Source organism: Tenrec ecaudatus, chromosome 2 (genome assembly GCF_050624435.1).
Source record: "Tenrec ecaudatus isolate mTenEca1 chromosome 2, mTenEca1.hap1, whole genome shotgun sequence".
Lineage (NCBI taxonomy): Eukaryota > Metazoa > Chordata > Mammalia > Afrosoricida > Tenrecidae > Tenrec > Tenrec ecaudatus.
Window position 1 is genome coordinate 94,220,441 of NC_134531.1, and position 18,844 is coordinate 94,239,284.

General features: G+C 40.6%; 1 protein-coding gene across 4 annotated transcripts in view; it reads right to left on the reverse strand.

Annotated features, from left to right (window-relative positions):
* MCTP1 (multiple C2 and transmembrane domain containing 1) overlaps window positions 1-18,844 on the reverse strand; it is a 669,880-nt gene that overhangs the window by 280,983 nt on the left and 370,053 nt on the right. For all 4 annotated transcript variants that reach the window (XM_075543074.1, XM_075543073.1, XM_075543072.1 and 1 more), the window contains exons 4-5: window positions 10,263-10,342; window positions 5,487-5,598 (exon numbers count right to left, since the gene is read on the reverse strand). In XM_075543074.1, the coding sequence (XP_075399189.1) occupies window positions 5,487-5,598; window positions 10,263-10,342 (192 nt within the window). The remainder of the gene's footprint in view (window positions 1-5,486; window positions 5,599-10,262; window positions 10,343-18,844) is intronic.

Below are 18,844 nucleotides of genomic sequence, written 5' to 3' on the forward strand. Positions count from 1 at the left end.
TTTATTACCAGCCAACCAGAGCCAATTCATATGTTTCTTAGTCTTCTATTTTTTTTAAGCTTTAGCCAAGCAATACATAGGTCTAAGTTATCTAAGAGAGTGTGTAACACAAATTAACTCACTTTTATCTCACAAATTCTCCAGTGAAGAAATCTGTGGATTGAACTCTGCTAAGAAAAGAGCCAGAAAGAACTCAACCACACGATCAAACAAAACATGCCAGATATAGGACACACATGTACACACTGCACACCTTTGCAGGTCATGAACGGGACATGCACTCAAAGCAGAAGTGACACTTGTGCCGTGCACGTCATCAAGCATGCCCCCGTGAAAATGATGGCTTCCTGTACACACAATGCTGGACCCTTTAAAATGGATCCATATACATATATACATATATACATATATACATATATGTACACATAGGGAATGTAGCTTTAAAGACTCAATCATAATCTTAATGGAGAATATTTGAATGTAGCCAACCCAGAACCACTTCTGCTGTTTCTCAGACTCGACTTCTTAAATTGCTGTAATTAGAGACTTTATGTTTTAAAGGCTTTTCAGTACATTCATAAGCTGATAGATTTTCATGCAACTTTTGCCTCCGTTGTACTGAAATCGCGAACCGGCACTCCAACACAGGGAGAAATCCTCCCAGTTGCATTATTCATGGAATAAATTATCAGTATGAACAGCACATAAAAACTCACAAGATAACTGATTTGGAAATCGTAGCACTTTGTGATGCAAAGTATTTGGTATTTCTAGTCACTGATTTCTTTTTCATGGCCTTTTCGTAATGTTAATGTTCCATTCCTGTTTCATTGTTAGGGACTTTATTGTTTAAAAGCTTTTCAAACTCATCCCTCCCAGTCTCTGTTTTAATACACATAAAATATTTAGCAAAGTTTTATATAAACACAGGCATAAACATGTGGTGTTTGACTAAAGATTTAAATCCCCAAAGCTTAAATTCCATCTGAGATAATAACCAAAGAGAACAGAACTCTTCTTATAACTTTTCTCCGGGAGGGTTGCTGCAAAGCCAGCCTCTGCCTCTCTGATACAGCATTTTCAATAAATTAAATGCGATTGCAAAGCACAAGCAACTGATTTCTAGTTTGCCACGTTTTGAGTTTCAATTTCCCTAAATGCGATCTGGCCCAGAGGGGGTACTTGGTGGAAATTCAGCATGCCATTTTAACTGCTGCAGGAGGCTAAATATTTCAGGTAGTTTCTATGAAAATCTAATTTGATAATACCTTGAATCCTTGATGGTTTTAATGAAGAAACATCATCGATAGCCCAGAGAAATACATTTAGCCAACACACTAGAGAATGCTGCAAAATGAAGACAACACCGTGATTTGGGTCTGTCATACAGTGCCATCCCAACATAACGAAACCAGGTGACCTTACCTGGATTTAAACAGATCATCCCGAGCCTACGATTCTGAGAACTAAAGAGTAGGAAATGAACTAGAAACTGCGAACAAGTATAAGAACTAAAAATATGAAATAATCCTTTTCAAAAGGGTGGTTCTGCTTCGAAGATTTGAATGTTGAAGTAGGAATACAAAATTCCAGTACCTTCTCCTGGTTCTCGGACACATCTCCTTAAGCCCTCACGGTGATTTGGTCTCGACGCAGTGGGCCGCCACAGGGCTCGGGTTGAAAAGAGCTACTACCGGAGAGCCACCCAGAGGCCGGTGTGTGGACATAATATTTTTTCCAGGTTTCATAGGAAATAAGTGGGAGTATAGGTATCTTTTAGGTGGAATAAATTATATTGAAGAAACTTTAGACTTGAGAGAGGTGAATTATGGAGGGGTTTGTAGCTATGGGAGGTTCCAGAGAAAAGAAAATGTGCTGAAAAGAGGAAAAATGAGAAAGCTGTAGAAGCTAACGCAAAGTTTGGCAGATGAACTCTTTTTTTTTAAAACAGATGCCTACAAATGCCCTAGATTCAGTTCAATGTCACAAAATCTAATAATTAGTTTGATAAATAGTTTTAGAGAATCTAATGATTATGTCCATATAAGTATCTGTTTGGAATTTTCGTAATTTAAAACGTACACTTAGAAACTGAATCAAACCTAGGACATCAGACTAGCTAAGTACCATACTGATTCTCAGTAGAATTTACTATCGTGTGGGAGGGGTCCTCTAGCCCTCTCCTTCCCCCCTTTGACCCAGTTTGCTACGCTACAGTCTTTCTTACCTAAAATAGTCACACTGGTCAGGCTTCTCTGTTTCCTCAGGTGTGTCTGCTGTCAAGGTGGAACCGTGAGGCAATTCACCAGTAAGAGACCAGCCCTGGAGCAGCCTGCCACTATTGTGTCTCTTTGAGCCCTGGCTAACCAGCTTGCTTCTTTGGTGAAGAAGAGAGATGCGAGCTGGGAGTCAATAACCATACCAGGGGAAGAAGCCACCATTGTGCCGACAACCCAAAGGAATGTTACCTTGAACTCTGAGAGGGGAGGGCATGAAGCAGGCCGTGGAAGAATATTACATGGCAGTGATGGATTGCTTCCAAAAACTGGGTCAAAGGGATCGGAATCAAGGAAATGGCATAAGGATTTCAAGGGAGACTGTAGTAAAGGTTAGTGTGGATGGTCGATGAAGAGAAGAAAAAAGGGGATATGAATGAAACTAGCTTTTGATGTGTAACTGTCTGATTAAATGCCATATATCCGCTTTCTTATTTGTTGGATAACCTATTAATGAACAGCTCTCAGCCACATAATATTTAAAAATAATTCTCCTTCAATTAAAAAAAGAAATTGTGCTTAAAAGTAAGTTGGGACCGCCATGGAGATAGAAGGGTTTTAGAAAGGAAGGCTGGTTTGGGGAAATAAAATAATATTGGAAACTGCCTTGCCTGTGCTGACATCTACCAACACCAAACTCACTGCCATGAGGCAAGGCTGACTCAGAGCCGCCCTGGAGGAGAAGGTAGATCTGCACCTATGGGTTTCAAAGACTGTAACGCTTGATGGGAGGATCATCGTCCTCCTGGAGGGTGGCTGGTGGTTTTGAACTGCAGACATTCTGGTTAACAGCCCACTGCATAATTCATTATGTCACCAGGACTCGGTGCTGGCATATAATCTGTATAATATAGAACAATTTAGCAGCGTCGTCATAAGATCTCTTGATGATAACGTGCTCCCTGAAACCCTCAGTTTTATTTGAGAGTACGTAATAACTAACCGTTTAATGTAGGAGCTCAGCAGACTATCGATAATCAAATCACCAAGTCACTGCTCATTTCAGCCTCCAGTAATACTGCAAATTTGGGACACACAAGACCTCACAGGATTTATGTAGTCTTACTTAGGAAGGTATGCCTTTATGAATGTACAAGGAACCCCCCAGGCAGGAACAATATTCTATATTTTATTGATTTTACTTTTACCTTTGAGAGCCCTTATCCAAGCCTCTGTCGTATTGCCTCATCCAGTGGCTTCCTACGTGATCTCTAAGCTTTCATTTTATAGCTTTAATTTTTTCCTTTTTACAGGGTCGACACAAAAAAAATGTTTTTAAAAGGTAAATATGCAAATGCTACTTCCTGTTGACAGGCCTTTCAGTAGCTCCCCATTGCAATTTGAGAAAAGACCTTAAAGTAAGCACAACGTCGTCTGGGGAGCGAGCTCCCTTCCATTGCAGGGTCAGTTTGCACCTCTATCCTCACTGTCTCCAAACTCTGGTAGTTGGGATAGGAATGATGTCTCTTACCACAGGGCCTTTGTATGTACTGCCCCTTCTGCTTGAAATACTTCTCTGCCTGGCTTCTGCTGTTTTATCTCCTACTCGTGTTTCTGATTTTTATTTTCTCAGAGGTGCCTTGCCTCTCTACTCTGTGCCCCCTGACAAGAACAAACACTTCTATTTTTTGTATGTACAAAAAAAGCAAAAAAGCTATACCACTTGTTCATTCCACTTTCATAAGCTTATTTCTGATGTTCTCACTACTGGATCTGAGGTCTGTTATAACTCAAATGCCTACTACAAAGCCTGACTTGGAGTAGATGTTGGTGAATATCTAGCTTACACTTAAAGTAAATCTGAGCATTCATAATTTATTCCGTTATATGAATTAGCCAGAGAGGGTATGTATAGTGGTTGGCATATGCTGGGTAAAATTGTGTCTTCTGAGGGGCTAACTTCTAAAATGACAAGATTCCATGAATAATTTCCCTTTCTAAATATGCTCTGTATTTTTCCCCCACTAACCTTTCCATGCATACCCATGTGCTGTGTGTCTGACCACATAGGAAATTTCATCATGCTCAATTCTCACACTAAGTTGTATTAGGAAATACTTGCTGGAAAAGAGATCTGTCTTCGCCACTGGTTAAGCCTCGCTCACTGAAGTATGCTCAGCAGATATTATATGTTTTTAAGTGTCTACATGCATGGCATTCTATATATATATGATAGGTATATATATATAGATATGATAGGTATGTATACATATATGCCTACCATTGTGTAATCTTTGTAAAGATGGAAAGAAATACTTGCAGAAAAGGGGTGAATTTTCCAGTGACTTTAAAACACTTCAAAAGTTTGATCTTGTCATTCATTATTTTTATCTACCATCTAGGACAAAATGTCAGTCATACCTTTCCAACAGATACTATATAGCGATTTTAATGGTGCTTTACTCTAAGACAGCAATATACTCAATGCTGAGATCTACTTAAACAAACTTGAAGCAAGAGTCAACTACTAACATGCGTTAAAATTTGATCAGGTTAGAGTAGCTCTCAGGTACAAGAAAGGGCACGGAGTCTAAAACATGATCTCTGGAGAGCAGTGCGTGAGGGCATTGGCAAGCACGCTGATGTAGGTCCCAGCTGGTATCTTTCATGCCTCTTCATCAGTGCTGGGACAATTGCCCCCCAGCGTATCCCTGTCAGTCCACCTCGCAGCATGGTGGGCATGGACGCCAGTACCGAACAATGGGCCAGACCAAACTGGAAGGCCAACAAGATGAAGAGGACTCACTGATCATTCAGCAAACACAGGTCAAAAAGCAGAAACTCTGTTATAATTTCATCTGGTTTCCTTGGTTATGACACACCTGAGAATATAATCGACATAGAAGGGTCTGGACACCCCCATGTGGAATTCCAGATGGTCAACTCACTAATTAATGCATACCCCAAATGAATACAGATATGTGTCCAGAATATAACACATCTAAATGTGATAGACAACATCACTAAAGAGGCAAACGTGTCCCTTAATGACAACAAGCAGTTCTGATCTGGAGAACGGGACAGGGGATTGGATTTCAAAAGGTACAGCAAGTGTGAGTACAAATACCCAGGAGACTCACAGAAACGAAGGCCAAGGTCAGATTTTCATGTGCAACTTCTCTTTATTATGACCACTAGGTCCGAAGAGGGCTCACAGCCTTCACTTGGTGAGAGCAAGGGGAGCCTCTGCTAGGCTTTGGGGAGACTTACCACATCTCTGGGTTCTCCTTCATTGGGGGTCAGAACAACGGAGAGCAAAATGATTCCAAGGTCATGGTCAGGATAATGGGGATCTTTCAAAGTTAGGGTCACATCCTTGGGCCTGTGATATAAGACATTTAGATTTTGAGCAGTCATTCGGTGAAAAGACAAAATCTGTATTTCATACTTATATTCTTAGACTACATATGAGGGCAAAGAAAAATTGCTGAAAATCATAGAACTTTTATTAAACAAAAAATATCAAAATGTGAAGTTAGTTGCGTCCCCCCGCTGAGAGAACCTCCAACTAGTTCTAAACACTGAGGATTACGTTGCTAATCTCTCCAGCCCGTTCCTGAAGCATTCTGTCCTCCTTTACACCATGTCAAATGAACCGTGTGGGCATTATGGAAGGGCTCAGATTGTTCCTTGTCAATGATATCCTAGCTTGAGGAACACAAAGAAATCTGAGAGGAAAAATCGAGACTGTTAGGTGGATGGAATAAAGTTTCCTAAGGAAATTCTCATAGGACAGTCCTTGCTACCATGGACAAATGAGCGGGCACTGTGTGATAGGAAAAAAGCCAATAAAACTCTTAGCTGCAACTTATCCTGACTTTCCCCCCTCCCCAAAGCAGTTCTCTAGTTTCTTACAGCTTTTCCCAAAAAATCTCCTGTTATCATCCTGTGTCCTTGGAGAAAATCTCTCAAGGTTTCCCCTGGAACATCCTCACAAACACTCTCCATAAACTTCTGATCTGGTCAGATCAGAATGTAACTGGCCTCGCAGATTTCTTACAAGGCATCGATTCTGATTGGATCCCACTGGATAGATTGTATTGATAAATCTCAATTACAATTCATTCCATAAAACCATCTTCATTAGCTTGGATCTTGCTTGAAAAGCTGATGGAAAAATCAGCTCTAAGAGCTAGCCAATCTTTTTGTAACACTTTTTTTTTAAGTATCCTTTACCTTTGAAGACCCTCCCAGACAAGTGTATTACTGAGAGAACTTGTCTACAACCATCCACTGAATGCACAAACATGCTTAAATGTATATTTTTGAAATACACCTGTACATGTCTGAGCTAGAACCCCAATAGCAATGTAGTTGGACTTATATTCATATACATTGCGGACACATGTTTACATAAATGTGATTTATTCTTTTTAGAATGTCTTCCTTTATTTTCCTGGCACAACTTTCATTGCTATCAAAATACTATTAATGTGTCCTCTTATCCAGTAGACTTTAGGTCAACTGGTTACACTGGAATGAAAGGGCGAGTCTCTGACCTCCATGGATGTCTGGATTGTGGTGGCCAAGAACCTACAATCGTTTTTAAAAGCTGCAGTAGTCCCTAGTTTCTCTGAGTTTGAGTCCATAGTCATTCGCTGATCACTGCCCAAGTGTTAGTTCTTTATGCTTCTCTTTAAATGCAGACATAGGTTGTAAAGAGATGGGTGGAAGAAAATGGAAATTTAACATAGAAGATACAATTTGTTTGATCTATATTGAACATATTTTGATAACATTATATAATTAATTAATGTTATATTCAATATTTATAATAACACTTCTATTTCTTTTCTGTCTTCTTCTCCTCCTTCCCCCCACCCACACACTTTTGTTTAAACCTATGCTTAGACAAATTTTAGAACGGAAGATAAGGAAATCAGTACTTGTAAGAGTTGAGGAACAAAGGTGGGGAATTAGATAAGAGTCTCTGAAGGTGAGATTATGAATTATTTATATCATCCACAGTCAGTGTAAGGAAAGAGTGCAAAATACTGACAATACGAAAGGAATATCTTGCTTGCCTATTTCAATGAATTTTGAACAATAAGGATTAGTATGCATTATAAATTTATAAGATTATGGAATAGTCAGCATCCACCAAACAAAATACCTTTGAAACATTGGTAAATAGGAATTTTTTTCCTTGTTTAGTTATTCACTTATTTCACAAAATATGAACTGAGTCCGTGTTGAATAGTTGGATAACACTGTACTAGGTTCTGGGTCCAAACCAAAGTAAGACCCTTGTCTTCCTGATGCTAAATGGTACTGGGAACTTCTGGCTGAGTGAAGGTCAGTGGAAGATACTTGACATAAAGATTTTCACAATTCTTGCTGCATATCAGAACCAACCTTTTTAAAGAGCCTAGACATGAATTCCATCCCTGAAGAACCAAGATGGGGTTTAAAGCTACTTGTTTGTGACTTCCTGCATGGGCTTTTCTTAAACGACCAGGACTGAGACCTTTTATTCAGTGCTGAAACTATGCGATACCAGGAGGCTCTTCCACACGATGCTTACTCACTGAATTATGAAAGGACACAATGAAACATGAACTGGTTTCTGGAGTTGTGAGTTTTGACTGATAACATCAGCTGTCACATTGATAGTCTACATAAATGATCATAGTTATAATGCCAATTGCTCTGATATGAATGTAGCTAGAAATAATCAGTATGGCTTATTATTCAATAAATGTTTTTTGTTCTTTTAATTTTTAGCATAAACATACTAATATGTATCATAGATATTATAGAACATGTGTGTGTGGGGTAACATCTCAATTTGGTTCATTGTCCTATAATTATCACATATAAAATTAATAGAAAACTTTAATGATATATTTATAAGGATTACATGGAAATGATTTAAAAAATTGTGATTATTTTATGATAGTTCTCTATGACTTATCTATTACTTAAAAAAGAAATATCCCATATTATACTGTGGGGGGAGTTCAGATGCTCACAGGCAATTAGTCAACCAGACAATATGGCAGGCCCCTCTCCCTACTGTTGAAGACAATGGACACCTGCAGCCATCTATTTGGTTCCAGTAGGTGGGGTTTACACCCTACTGATAATGGTTCCTATGGAGACCCAGAGAACAGGTCAAAGTTAAGCTGCCATCCTAAACCTAGGATCTGCCCATCTTGTCATATGTATAACCCCAATCCCTCCCTTTCCTAATGCGTGCATATCCCTAGACCACCCTCCTCTCATTTACTGTATTACCCACAGGACAGCCCCTTCCAGTGACATATGTCCTCACCTGTAATTATGGGGCTTGCACGTCCCCAGAGAATATAAATGGTCTGGGCTAGCATTAAATCTCTCTCTCTCCCTCCACGTGGACCATCAAGTGGGGCTGAGGTGAACCTGCTACCATGAATGGTGTCTGACTCCATTTATTTCAATACTCCTCTTCTATCTCTCATGCTCTCTGTAACTTTACTATGATCTTCGCCCATTATCGCTGTACAATTTTGCCTACCAGACCCATAATGATGTGTTAGGGGCTGGCTTCCCCTGACAGTACTATATTACAATTCAATGCATTAGTAAAGCAATACAAGTATTTATAAGACCACCAATAGTATCCATCTTTTTTATACCTAGGTACTACTGACTAGATACACAAAATTTAATCTGATATTTAAAAAGTGGCATTTTGATACTTGGTTTGTATGAGAAGAGGCTAACTCAGTACATAAACTAAGTTAGGTGGAAAAGAAACAGCATGTGCGTTTAATTTCTTAGTCATCCTATACTTTTTCCATCTAAAGTAATTTTCATCAGTATTCTACCTTTAATAGAGGACAAGAGAAATTTGTGTTCTGTGCTTAAGTGACGTAATTTAGAAGTCTTTGTGAAGACGTCACGGAATAGATCATTGTGGCCGATTTAGCACAGCACTGTCTGTTCTCGCTTGAGCTCAGGTTTCGTGATGATGGATCAGGTACAATGTTCCTAGGGCACTTCCTGCAGCTGTGGGGGCAGCAGCCTCCCAAATCCTCTCCTTCCTTCAGGCTGGTAGGAGGACCTGCAGGGAGGACAAAAAAGCTAATCTCTTCTTTAGCCGGAGGGAAATACGTCCACCAACAAGCTGCCGCTGGGGCTTGACGTTCTCACTGCCACTATGTTAATTCGCTGGTTACAAAACTTCAGAGATTTCCCTATCACCCAGGCTGACAACATATAGTTATCTGGCTTGTCCTTCTGCCTTTATTATCCCTGTCACATAATATGACCAATGAACACCATCATAGATTCTATAGTTTCCTGCACAATTTCTTCTAGGACTGCTGACCTTCTATTAAACCCCTTTCTGTCCTTCAGGCACCACTTATGGCTGATTCTTAATGCTGATGTTGAAATGCACTTTGAAATAATTAGATGCAAGAAATATCACTATTAGCAATAATAGACAATTACAACTATTTACGCGATGATACACCACTACAACCGAGCAAATGTAATTAATATGCCTCCCTTTTATGAGCAATCTTCAGCAACCTAGTCTGACAGGTGGTAGGAAAAATAGAATCCCCTTCAGCTCAAGGGATACGGGTTCTTGATTTTGATGTGAACTGTGCAAGCTTTATTTCATATGTAATGTTCTAGCTCTCAAATTAATCACGCTGATTAAAGTGCACAATCTTCATTATGCCTCACTACAATGACATGTTCTTAATAGCATCTAACGATAACCATAAAACCACAGGGGCCAGGTCAGATTGAGGGAGGCATCTTGTACCCCTACATTGCTGGGGGACAGAGCAGCTGTTCAGGAACTTTGCAGCTGACTCAGCATTGCCAAGTGAGGTTGGCAGAGGCAATGCATTCTTCTTCGAGTATCGTTGAGAACGTTGTACTTCAGACACTCTTCCAGTAGAAAGGCTGAGAACTAGTAAATGGCCGAGCAGCTGCCAGAATGCAATCTGTGAAGCAAGGTGCAATATGATACCAACGGGTCAGGGTTACCTTTTTAACTCCAACTGTGTGAGATCCAGGAAGGCTGAGCCCATGAAGTCATCCTGCAGTCCAAAATCATAGTCAAAGACCTAAGCAACAAAGAGAAAGGGGCTGTTGTTGGTGATTCCAATGTCAGCTTTAAATGAAACCATCTTGATGACAAGATAGTGGTTGACTGCGTTTCCAAAACAATGAGACTTCATAATATTTAGCTTTAATTATTTTATTTGTTACAAAGCAGTCAAAGGACATTAAATGCCATTTTGTTTAGTTAAAATAATGGGTCAGTCTCAGACATTCTAAAAGTGAATGCGGGAGTCAAAAATAAAATATAGTTGATTTTTAAAAAGTGTAGGTAACACAATCTTAGAAAAAGTATTCCCATGTGACAGAAGGGCTACTGATGCTACTGGTAGATAAAACGAGTCAGTATAGAATCAACAAATGTGCGTTTCATACTGAGCTATTGTGTACGGATAAAATGAGGACAGGATGCAAGTTTCCTTATAGTTTTAAGGTCATTGAAGATATATTCTCAACCATTTCAACTCACAAATAAGGGTATTTTAAACACACACGTAAAAATCATTAAGATATGATTCAAAAGCACTTTATAAATTATATTACGGTCAAATTAAAATGTTTAAATACCTATTACTGGAGGGAAGTACAATGTACTAAAGACAGCAACAACATAGAGAAAAAGAAAACAATACAGAAAATGTATTTCTTGTTTGCAGTTGACAGTATTGAATGCTTATCTTCTACGTGCTTTGTTTCCTGTTGTGCTCTGAGAGAGTGTGGTGAGTCAGAGATTGCCCCTCACCTCCTGCAGCCCAGATTTTGGAGCTGAGAGTAAATAGATCGCTGAGTGACGGGTGGGAAGGAAACATGTGTCTAAGGGTTGCGATGGGAATTGTTGTTTTAGGGAGGGATTTCTAAAGGTTACTCTGAGGAAATGTGATTGTAATGAGACTGAAAGATGAGGAGAGGCACCTCAGCGGAAAGACCCGCTGATCTCCTTCCGGAAGATCCAGCATTGCCAAGCCTGTGGCCCACAGTTCTAATCTGACCCAGGTGAGTCAGATTCCCACAGTACGAGGACAAGTGCCCCAGGCAACTGATAGGGAAATTCCCGGTTAAATTGAAAACCGGCATGGCTGAAGCTGAGTGAGCAGATGGAGAGTGAAAAAAACGAGGTCAGAAATTTCAGAGTTCGCTCATTTATCACTTACGCCCCTTACCAAAAGACTGTAGGTAAAGGGGATTTGGCTACTGTTCATCCACTGATTCCTTTTCTCCCAGGCAATCTTGAGTAAGCACATGTTATGTGCCAGAAGCCAGGTTTGGCATCGAGTGAAGAATTGCAGACACACTGGCCTTGTCCGTCCTCACAGTTCGGGGCGGGGGAGGGGGGGGGGGATCGGCTAGATGCCCAGGGGCACAGGCAGCGCATGCATAGTGAAGCGGCAGTGAGAAGAAGCAGCTAGCTCAAGGAAAGACCGGGAGAGCAAGGAAAGATCTCAATGGCTGGAGTTCCCAGCGTTCCAGATGGAAAACATCTGTAGTGTGCTTGACAGGAAAGGGGCAGAAATGGCCAAGTCTGTGCTCGATGGGTGTGCCAGGCCTTTGGCCCACCTACGAGAATCTATCATGCCCACATGCCAGCATTCCTGGGACCACTTCTTGACACAACAATGAGAAAACAAGCAGTAAGCAGGGGGACCACCTTGAATTACTTTTTTTCCTCTTGCAGTAGAGGAGTGTACTTCAATTAAAAATAAAAAGATTTACACAAAAGTTTAAATGCTTTAAATTACAAAAGGATTCTCAAAGTTGAAGAGTTCACAGGGGGATTTGCATAAATAACAAGCTCCCTTGATGCCTTTTAAATTCTTCAATCTACAATCATCTGACTTACATGCAACCTTGCAGGAGTGTATTTGCCGCGGAGAGCACAGAACTCCTGCAATAAGTATATCCTCGATCAACTACACTTCCGGGCTTTCGGCATTCACCCGGGAGCATCACACGCAGACACTCTCCATCTTCCACAACGGATGCTTCTGCATTTGCAAGTGACTGCGGTAGTAGACTTGCAATACAAAAGGTGCCCCAAAGCCCCAGAGAAAACTATCCTGTGCAATCACTATGATTACACCACCCTTACACTTAAAAGTCTGGGGTGAATGGAAGCAACAAATAATCATCGAGATCACTTAGCGTCCTCCTACATCTGTGAGGTGTGAAAACAGTGAGTTAATCAGTGTAGATCCATGTTTCCCAAATTGGGCAGTACCACCTTTGGGGGGAGTGATGGAACAATCCACAGTGGCTGCAGAAGCAGGTACTTACACTTTATCCTGGATGATGGCCTATAGTACAAAAGGTTGTAATTACCAAGAGGACACAGAGTAGTTTTTGTTTTCTGAAAAAAAGGAGGAAGGATAAATAAGTTTGGAATTGAGATATTTAAGGTTTATTGTGCCAACCTGGCCAATAAACACATGTGGAGTTAATTGAAGGGTGGAGAGATAAAAACGGCTCAGTGAGCCTCGCCTTTCTGGTTCTCGGGTCTCCTGCTCCCTGATGGTTGGACCAGGGTGCAGCTGCCTTAGCCAGTTCCCTGTTTCAGCTGACAAAGCTCACTTCCTGCAAGACATCCCTAAGGAGAAACCACATGGACCTACCCTGATGCAGCCCTGGGTGCTGGAGGAGCCGTGTGGAGAGCCCTGCCAGCACTGAGATGCTTACATATTAACTGACTCAGTTTTCCTCCTGCAGTCGGCATCATTGCGTGTGTTTTGTGAGATGGAAGAGGACTTTGTGGATTGGTGTTGGACATATGGGCTAATGTTGGGCTTGTGGGCTTGGACAGAACTGTGCTGGGATGCTTTCTTAATGTGCACTTACCCTTTATATAAAGCTCTCTCTTATATACATATGAGTGTCTGTGGATTTGTTTCTTTAGTCTATCCAGACTAACACAGGAAGCCTATTATATGGACAATCAAATTGAGTGATTCAAGTTACAGACTTGCTTTACCACCCCGTCTTTCAGACTACCCTACTGTAAGCCATTTCGTTTCCATTCTTATTAGTTACCAAGAGCATAAACATGCAAAAAAAATTGGAAAGGTCAGAATCTATTAAATATTGGAATTATTGGCTATGCAACTTGATCCTAAGTCATAAAATCATTTCTTTGTCAAAGGAAAAACTGTTCTAAGTGAAGTTTCAGAAACATCGAGCCTAGAAGAGAAATTAAATGGAAGAGGATACTCTCACTGTAATAATAAGCACATTCAACACGTATTAATGTTTGCTCAATATTGCTCACAAACAGTGCTAAACATGCTATACAGATGACCTAATTTATAGCCCAGTGAACAAGATATTATTATGCCCCTTTTCAGACAAGAAATGTGAAGCTTAAAAAGTCCGTGCTTGCCCCCAAACCCTGAAGCTAGGAAGAGACAAATTTCAAGTCTTGTCCTTTTTTGTTTTCAGAAATAGTGCATGTCGAAATTCAACACATTTAATTTGGGCACTGCCGTGCAGTGAATTACCTGACCCACCTTTCTAGCCATAGTCTTTGTGACTCCCAACAAAAGACTTGGTAGGTCCATGCAATGTGATGCGTTTGTGGCTGCCAAAGGGAAAGGAGCAGCTTACTTGTAATGTGAGCAAGGTACATGACTCCCAAGTGCGTAGACCCTGATCATGAGGACTGGTCAGCTTTGCAATCCTACTAGGTCTAAAATGAGCGACAGAGTAGATCTTCCTACCATGAAGAAAGGAGAGCTAAGAGTGGAGGTGTGTTCTTTGACCCCCATTTCTTGCATTGAACTCCCTTGAACCTGGAGAAAGCAAGCTGTGAGACCCCAAATGGTGAGAGACTGAAAGAGGCAGCCAAGCCAGCAGTGTAGGCAGAGGTGGTAGTCAGGAGACCAACACAAGACAGTGGGGGTTGGGTGGGGTGGGGGGTCCTGGTCCAAGGAGTGAGAACGCTGCATGCCTGCAGGCAGGGGCCTTTTTAGTATATTGGAGTGACCCTAGGTACTTGTTGGTAGAGTTACAAGCACTTTACACTTGCAGGGACAGGGCTGGGTCAGGCCAAAAGGCTGTGAGACATAAGCATGTTTGTTGGTATGACTGAGAAGACACTGCCCTGAGCAAAAACTGTAACCTGAGTTGTTTTGGATCCGGATTCATAACCTTTTAGTCTCCTCACAAATCCCATAACTGTGAGTATGATCTGTCAGTTTTGTGGAGCCATTACAATAAATTATTATAGGTGAGAATGCTGTGGGAAGGTTGTTGGTATCAGCACCCATAAAAGGTTGGAAAGGGGAGGCATATTGACCACTGCCTTGTAGGAATGAGTCTTGGGTTGTTGATTGTGATTCTCCTTGTGAAGTTAGAGGAGGTCAGTCACAGGCCCTGTACCATTTTCCTACGTGACATGCTGGGTGGAATACTGTGGGTTTAAATGAGACCTTTGCTTTTACAAGGCCTTGGCTTATGGGAAGTGCTAAGCAGAACATTTAGATGATGCCTGGAACTCAGGCACACCCTTGCTCATTCCCAAGTGTATTAGGAAGAGTGAAGATTTTATGCAAGTCGTTGACAGACTCATTTAGCAACTCCATTCAATTATCTGTCAAGAAAAGCTGCATTGGGTAACTCATGTTAGCTTCAACATGAATAGAAATGTGTTAGCCCAAGTGACTGAAATAATCACAGGGGATTATGATTTTAAGAGAGTTTTGATATGGAAGTTTAATTAATTGACAAAGTTCATTTAACTAACTTGACAAATAATTGCTGGACACCTATTTTGTGATAGGTACTGGTGTAAGTAGCATGGAGTAGAGCAATAAAAAATAGACAATGGATTTACATTCTTGGAGTTCACATACAGTGGGGGACACAGACAATAGACAAATACATATATTCGGTGTGATAGTTAAATTTTAAGTCAACTTGGGTGGGCCAGGATTTGCCAAAGATATGATCTAACAAAATATGTTCAATTCCATGATGGGATCTTCTGTGAAGAATACAAGCAGTTATAGAAAGGATCTGGAGCAATCTTGATACAATTGAGGCAGGTTTCGTTCAGTGTGGTGTAATATTAATATAGATTGACAGTGTACAGTGCTGGCTATCAACTTCTATGGACAGATATGCATGCATTGCCTGCTTCTTGAACCTCCTGTGAGAGCGCCTACCAATCCCAGGACCCATTAGCAGACAAAGGTCGGACCTTGGAGGCATTTGGCCAACCTTGGATTCATTCAGCGCTGAATCCACAGCCTATGGTCTTCTTGCTTCATATTTCTACTTCCTATTCATCAGCCCCTACAACTAAGAGGCAGGAGAAGCCTCCCACTTATCTCTGATACATAGGCTTGAACCTGATTGGATTTACCCAGTTCTATTAAGTGTGTGAGCAATTCCTTGATATAAATTTCTTTCTATGTACAGATAAGCACCACTGGCTTGCTTCTCTGGAGAATCCAAAAGAACACATTAGGTTAAGTAAGAAGGAAAATTAGGGAGCTATGAAAATTAATATTTTATATAAAATATTAAAGATGAAGATTAGGTGATTTTTGAGGAAGTAAGGAGGCAAGATGGGTTGATGATCTGAGCTGAAGATGTACATGGGTTTCAGGGAGCATATTGAATGGGAAGCCACAAACATCAAGAAGACCACTTAGAAAATATTAAAAACTAGAAAAAATTTGAATGGATTTAGGGAAGATCAAATGATAGGGTGCTAAATTTTCATCTCCCCGCATCTGCAACAATCCACTCTCCAATGGCTTCTGCAGGTCAGCGAGGCTCTTCACATCCTTGGTCCACCGTCGAGGGGATTCCCCAGGGGCTTCATCCACGTGCTTCCTCTTCACTTTTTAAAAAACCGAAACAGCTTTAAGATGGGTCTAAAGAGAGCAAATGATTGCAATTTGACCTAACTATGTCTGCCAGAACCGACTTTCCATTATCTCTATCTGATAACAGGCCTATTCACATCCCTCAACTGCAGGATTCATTTTCAGAGCAAAACAGCTTCAAAATGACTATTACCCATTAAAGAATAATTAAACTGTAAATCAAACAAGTAATCAAGCAATAAACAAATAGCCCCAAATTGGCCCTATTTTACAAAGAAGAACAAGAACAAGAAGAAGAACAAGAAGTAGCTATATTGCCTGATTATTGGTTGGACTTAAGCACATCCCTTGATCTCCCTAAATCTATTTTACCTGTAAAATAGGGATAGCTGTCAGCATAGCTATATTATGAAATTAAATGTAAGCCTGACACTCAATGCACTGCTCAGTAAGTGGTCGCTATAATTATGGTTGACTCATAGCAACCAGATAAGACAGACTGGGACTGCCCTGTGGGTTTCTGAGACTGTAACTCTTTATGGGAGTAGACAGTCTCTTCTTTCTTCCATGCAGTTACCAGTGCTTTCGAACTGCTGACCTTGTAGTCCACAGTCAACAGGACACACTGTGACACCAGAGCTCCTCAGCACCTACTTGATGGCAGCCAGTTCGGTTTGGGTCTTGTTCTGATAAAGGACTTCTGGTGGCATAGTCGGTTACCAGTTGGGGTGTTAATCACAAGGTCAGTAATTGAAAAATGATGAAGATGTGATAGCTGATTCTATTTTTCCAAGACTCAATAACCTCACATGTTTGACCCTAACCCCAAAGCAAGCACAGTCATGCTTTATTGTTTATTTTGTTTTGTTATTCCTTTGGGGGGAGGCTCTAAAATAGTTGAGAATTTTGATCAAAACATTTTGGTAGTGTTTTTGTACTACACAAGACAATAACAAGTAGTACAGCAAACTCACCTTACTTTGGAATAATTGTGTTAGAGTGTTCTAGTAGTTTATGGATATGCATATTGTAGTAGCTGGATGATTTTATGTCAACCAGTTGGATGGTTTTATAGGTAGTGGGGAAGTCAAACCTGTCAACAAACCAATAGCAGATGTGGCCTTTTGAATGATGATGAGGGACTCTAGGAACTCTCTTTTTATGCCACTTCACCTTCTTCCTGATGGGGCATCACTGGGACTCAGTGTTTGCCTCTAGGGGCAGCCCCATGTGCGCTGCCCAACCTTGACAGCCATCAGTGCCCTTCCGTGTTTCCATTGACCCCAGATCCATGTGACTGCTGTGCACTCACCAGCCTGTGATATCCCTGCTTCCCGTTTCACTGTTCAGTGTCAGCTAGGTGAGTCTGAAGAGGGCCTTGGCTAGCTTTGGACTTAAGGAATTGAGTCAAAATGGCCTGGGGTATCTGCTTGATGTAAAGTTGCTTATCTTGATGTAATATTGCTTCTTGGTATGAAGTTCTTTGTTGTACATAGATGAGTGTTACTGGCTTTGTTTCTTTAGACCAGTGGTTCTCAACCTGTGGTTCCCGACCCCTTTGGGGGTTGAATGACCCTTTCACAGGGTCGCCTAGACCATCTGAAAACGCATTATTTCCAATGGTTTTAGGAATGGAGACACCGCTCCTCTATCCATCTCCAGGAGGGTCTGCCCACGTGCAGATATGCTCCCATACGAGTACCCGGTGTGAAGACTGTTACTCATGCTACACCTTGCTTCTAGAAACAATTTCATGTATTTTTAATTAGAAAGAAATATTTCAGAATATATAATTACGTGTTGTTTTTGTGATTATTCACTATGCTCTAATTATGTTCAATTTGTAACAATGAAAATACATCCTGCATATCAGATATTTACATTACGATTCATAACAGTAGCAAAATTACCGTTATGAAGTAGTAACAAAAATAATTTTATGGTTGGGGGTGGAACTGTATTAAAGGGTCACGGCACTAGGAAGGTTGAGAACCTCTGCTTTAGACAATCTGGCCTAATATACATATATTTTCAAAACAATCATCTGTTGTTTCCATTTGTAAGTCTACAAAATTAACTCTTTGCCCAAGCCAATCATTTGAATAATCTACCGATGTTGTACAAATAAACCTTCTCCCTTAGAGGTCTTGACTCAGAATCTCTGAGGGTGAGATTTGGACATCGATATTCTTTAAATCTTTGTGAATAATTCTGATGTCCAGCCAGAGTTGAGAATTCCTGGTCCATAACAACCTTTCTGAGTACTGTCTTAAAACCTATTGAGAGAGAATTTTGAAAACAAAGCAACATGATCCTTAACTGGGACACAGCCAAAGGAATCTTTTCAACTTTAAAATTTCTTCTTGGATACCTCTACCAGCTCCAGGAGAGCCAATTCCAACTCAAGGCAACCTCATGGGTGCATCAGAGTAGAACTGTGTCCATAGGCTTTTTAATGACAAAATGTATGGATGTATATTTCCAGGCCTCTCTTTCCTGGTGCCTCAGGGTAAACTTAACCTCCACTCTTTCATTTGGCAGCTGAGTATGTAAGCCATTTACCTCGCCTATTAACTCTTAAAGATTAGATACTTAAGACATGAGCAATGCTGCTGAGATGACAATCTTAGAAATAGTAGCATTGCTGCAAACCAAATAATTTTCCTAATATCTCAAAAAACTCAACGC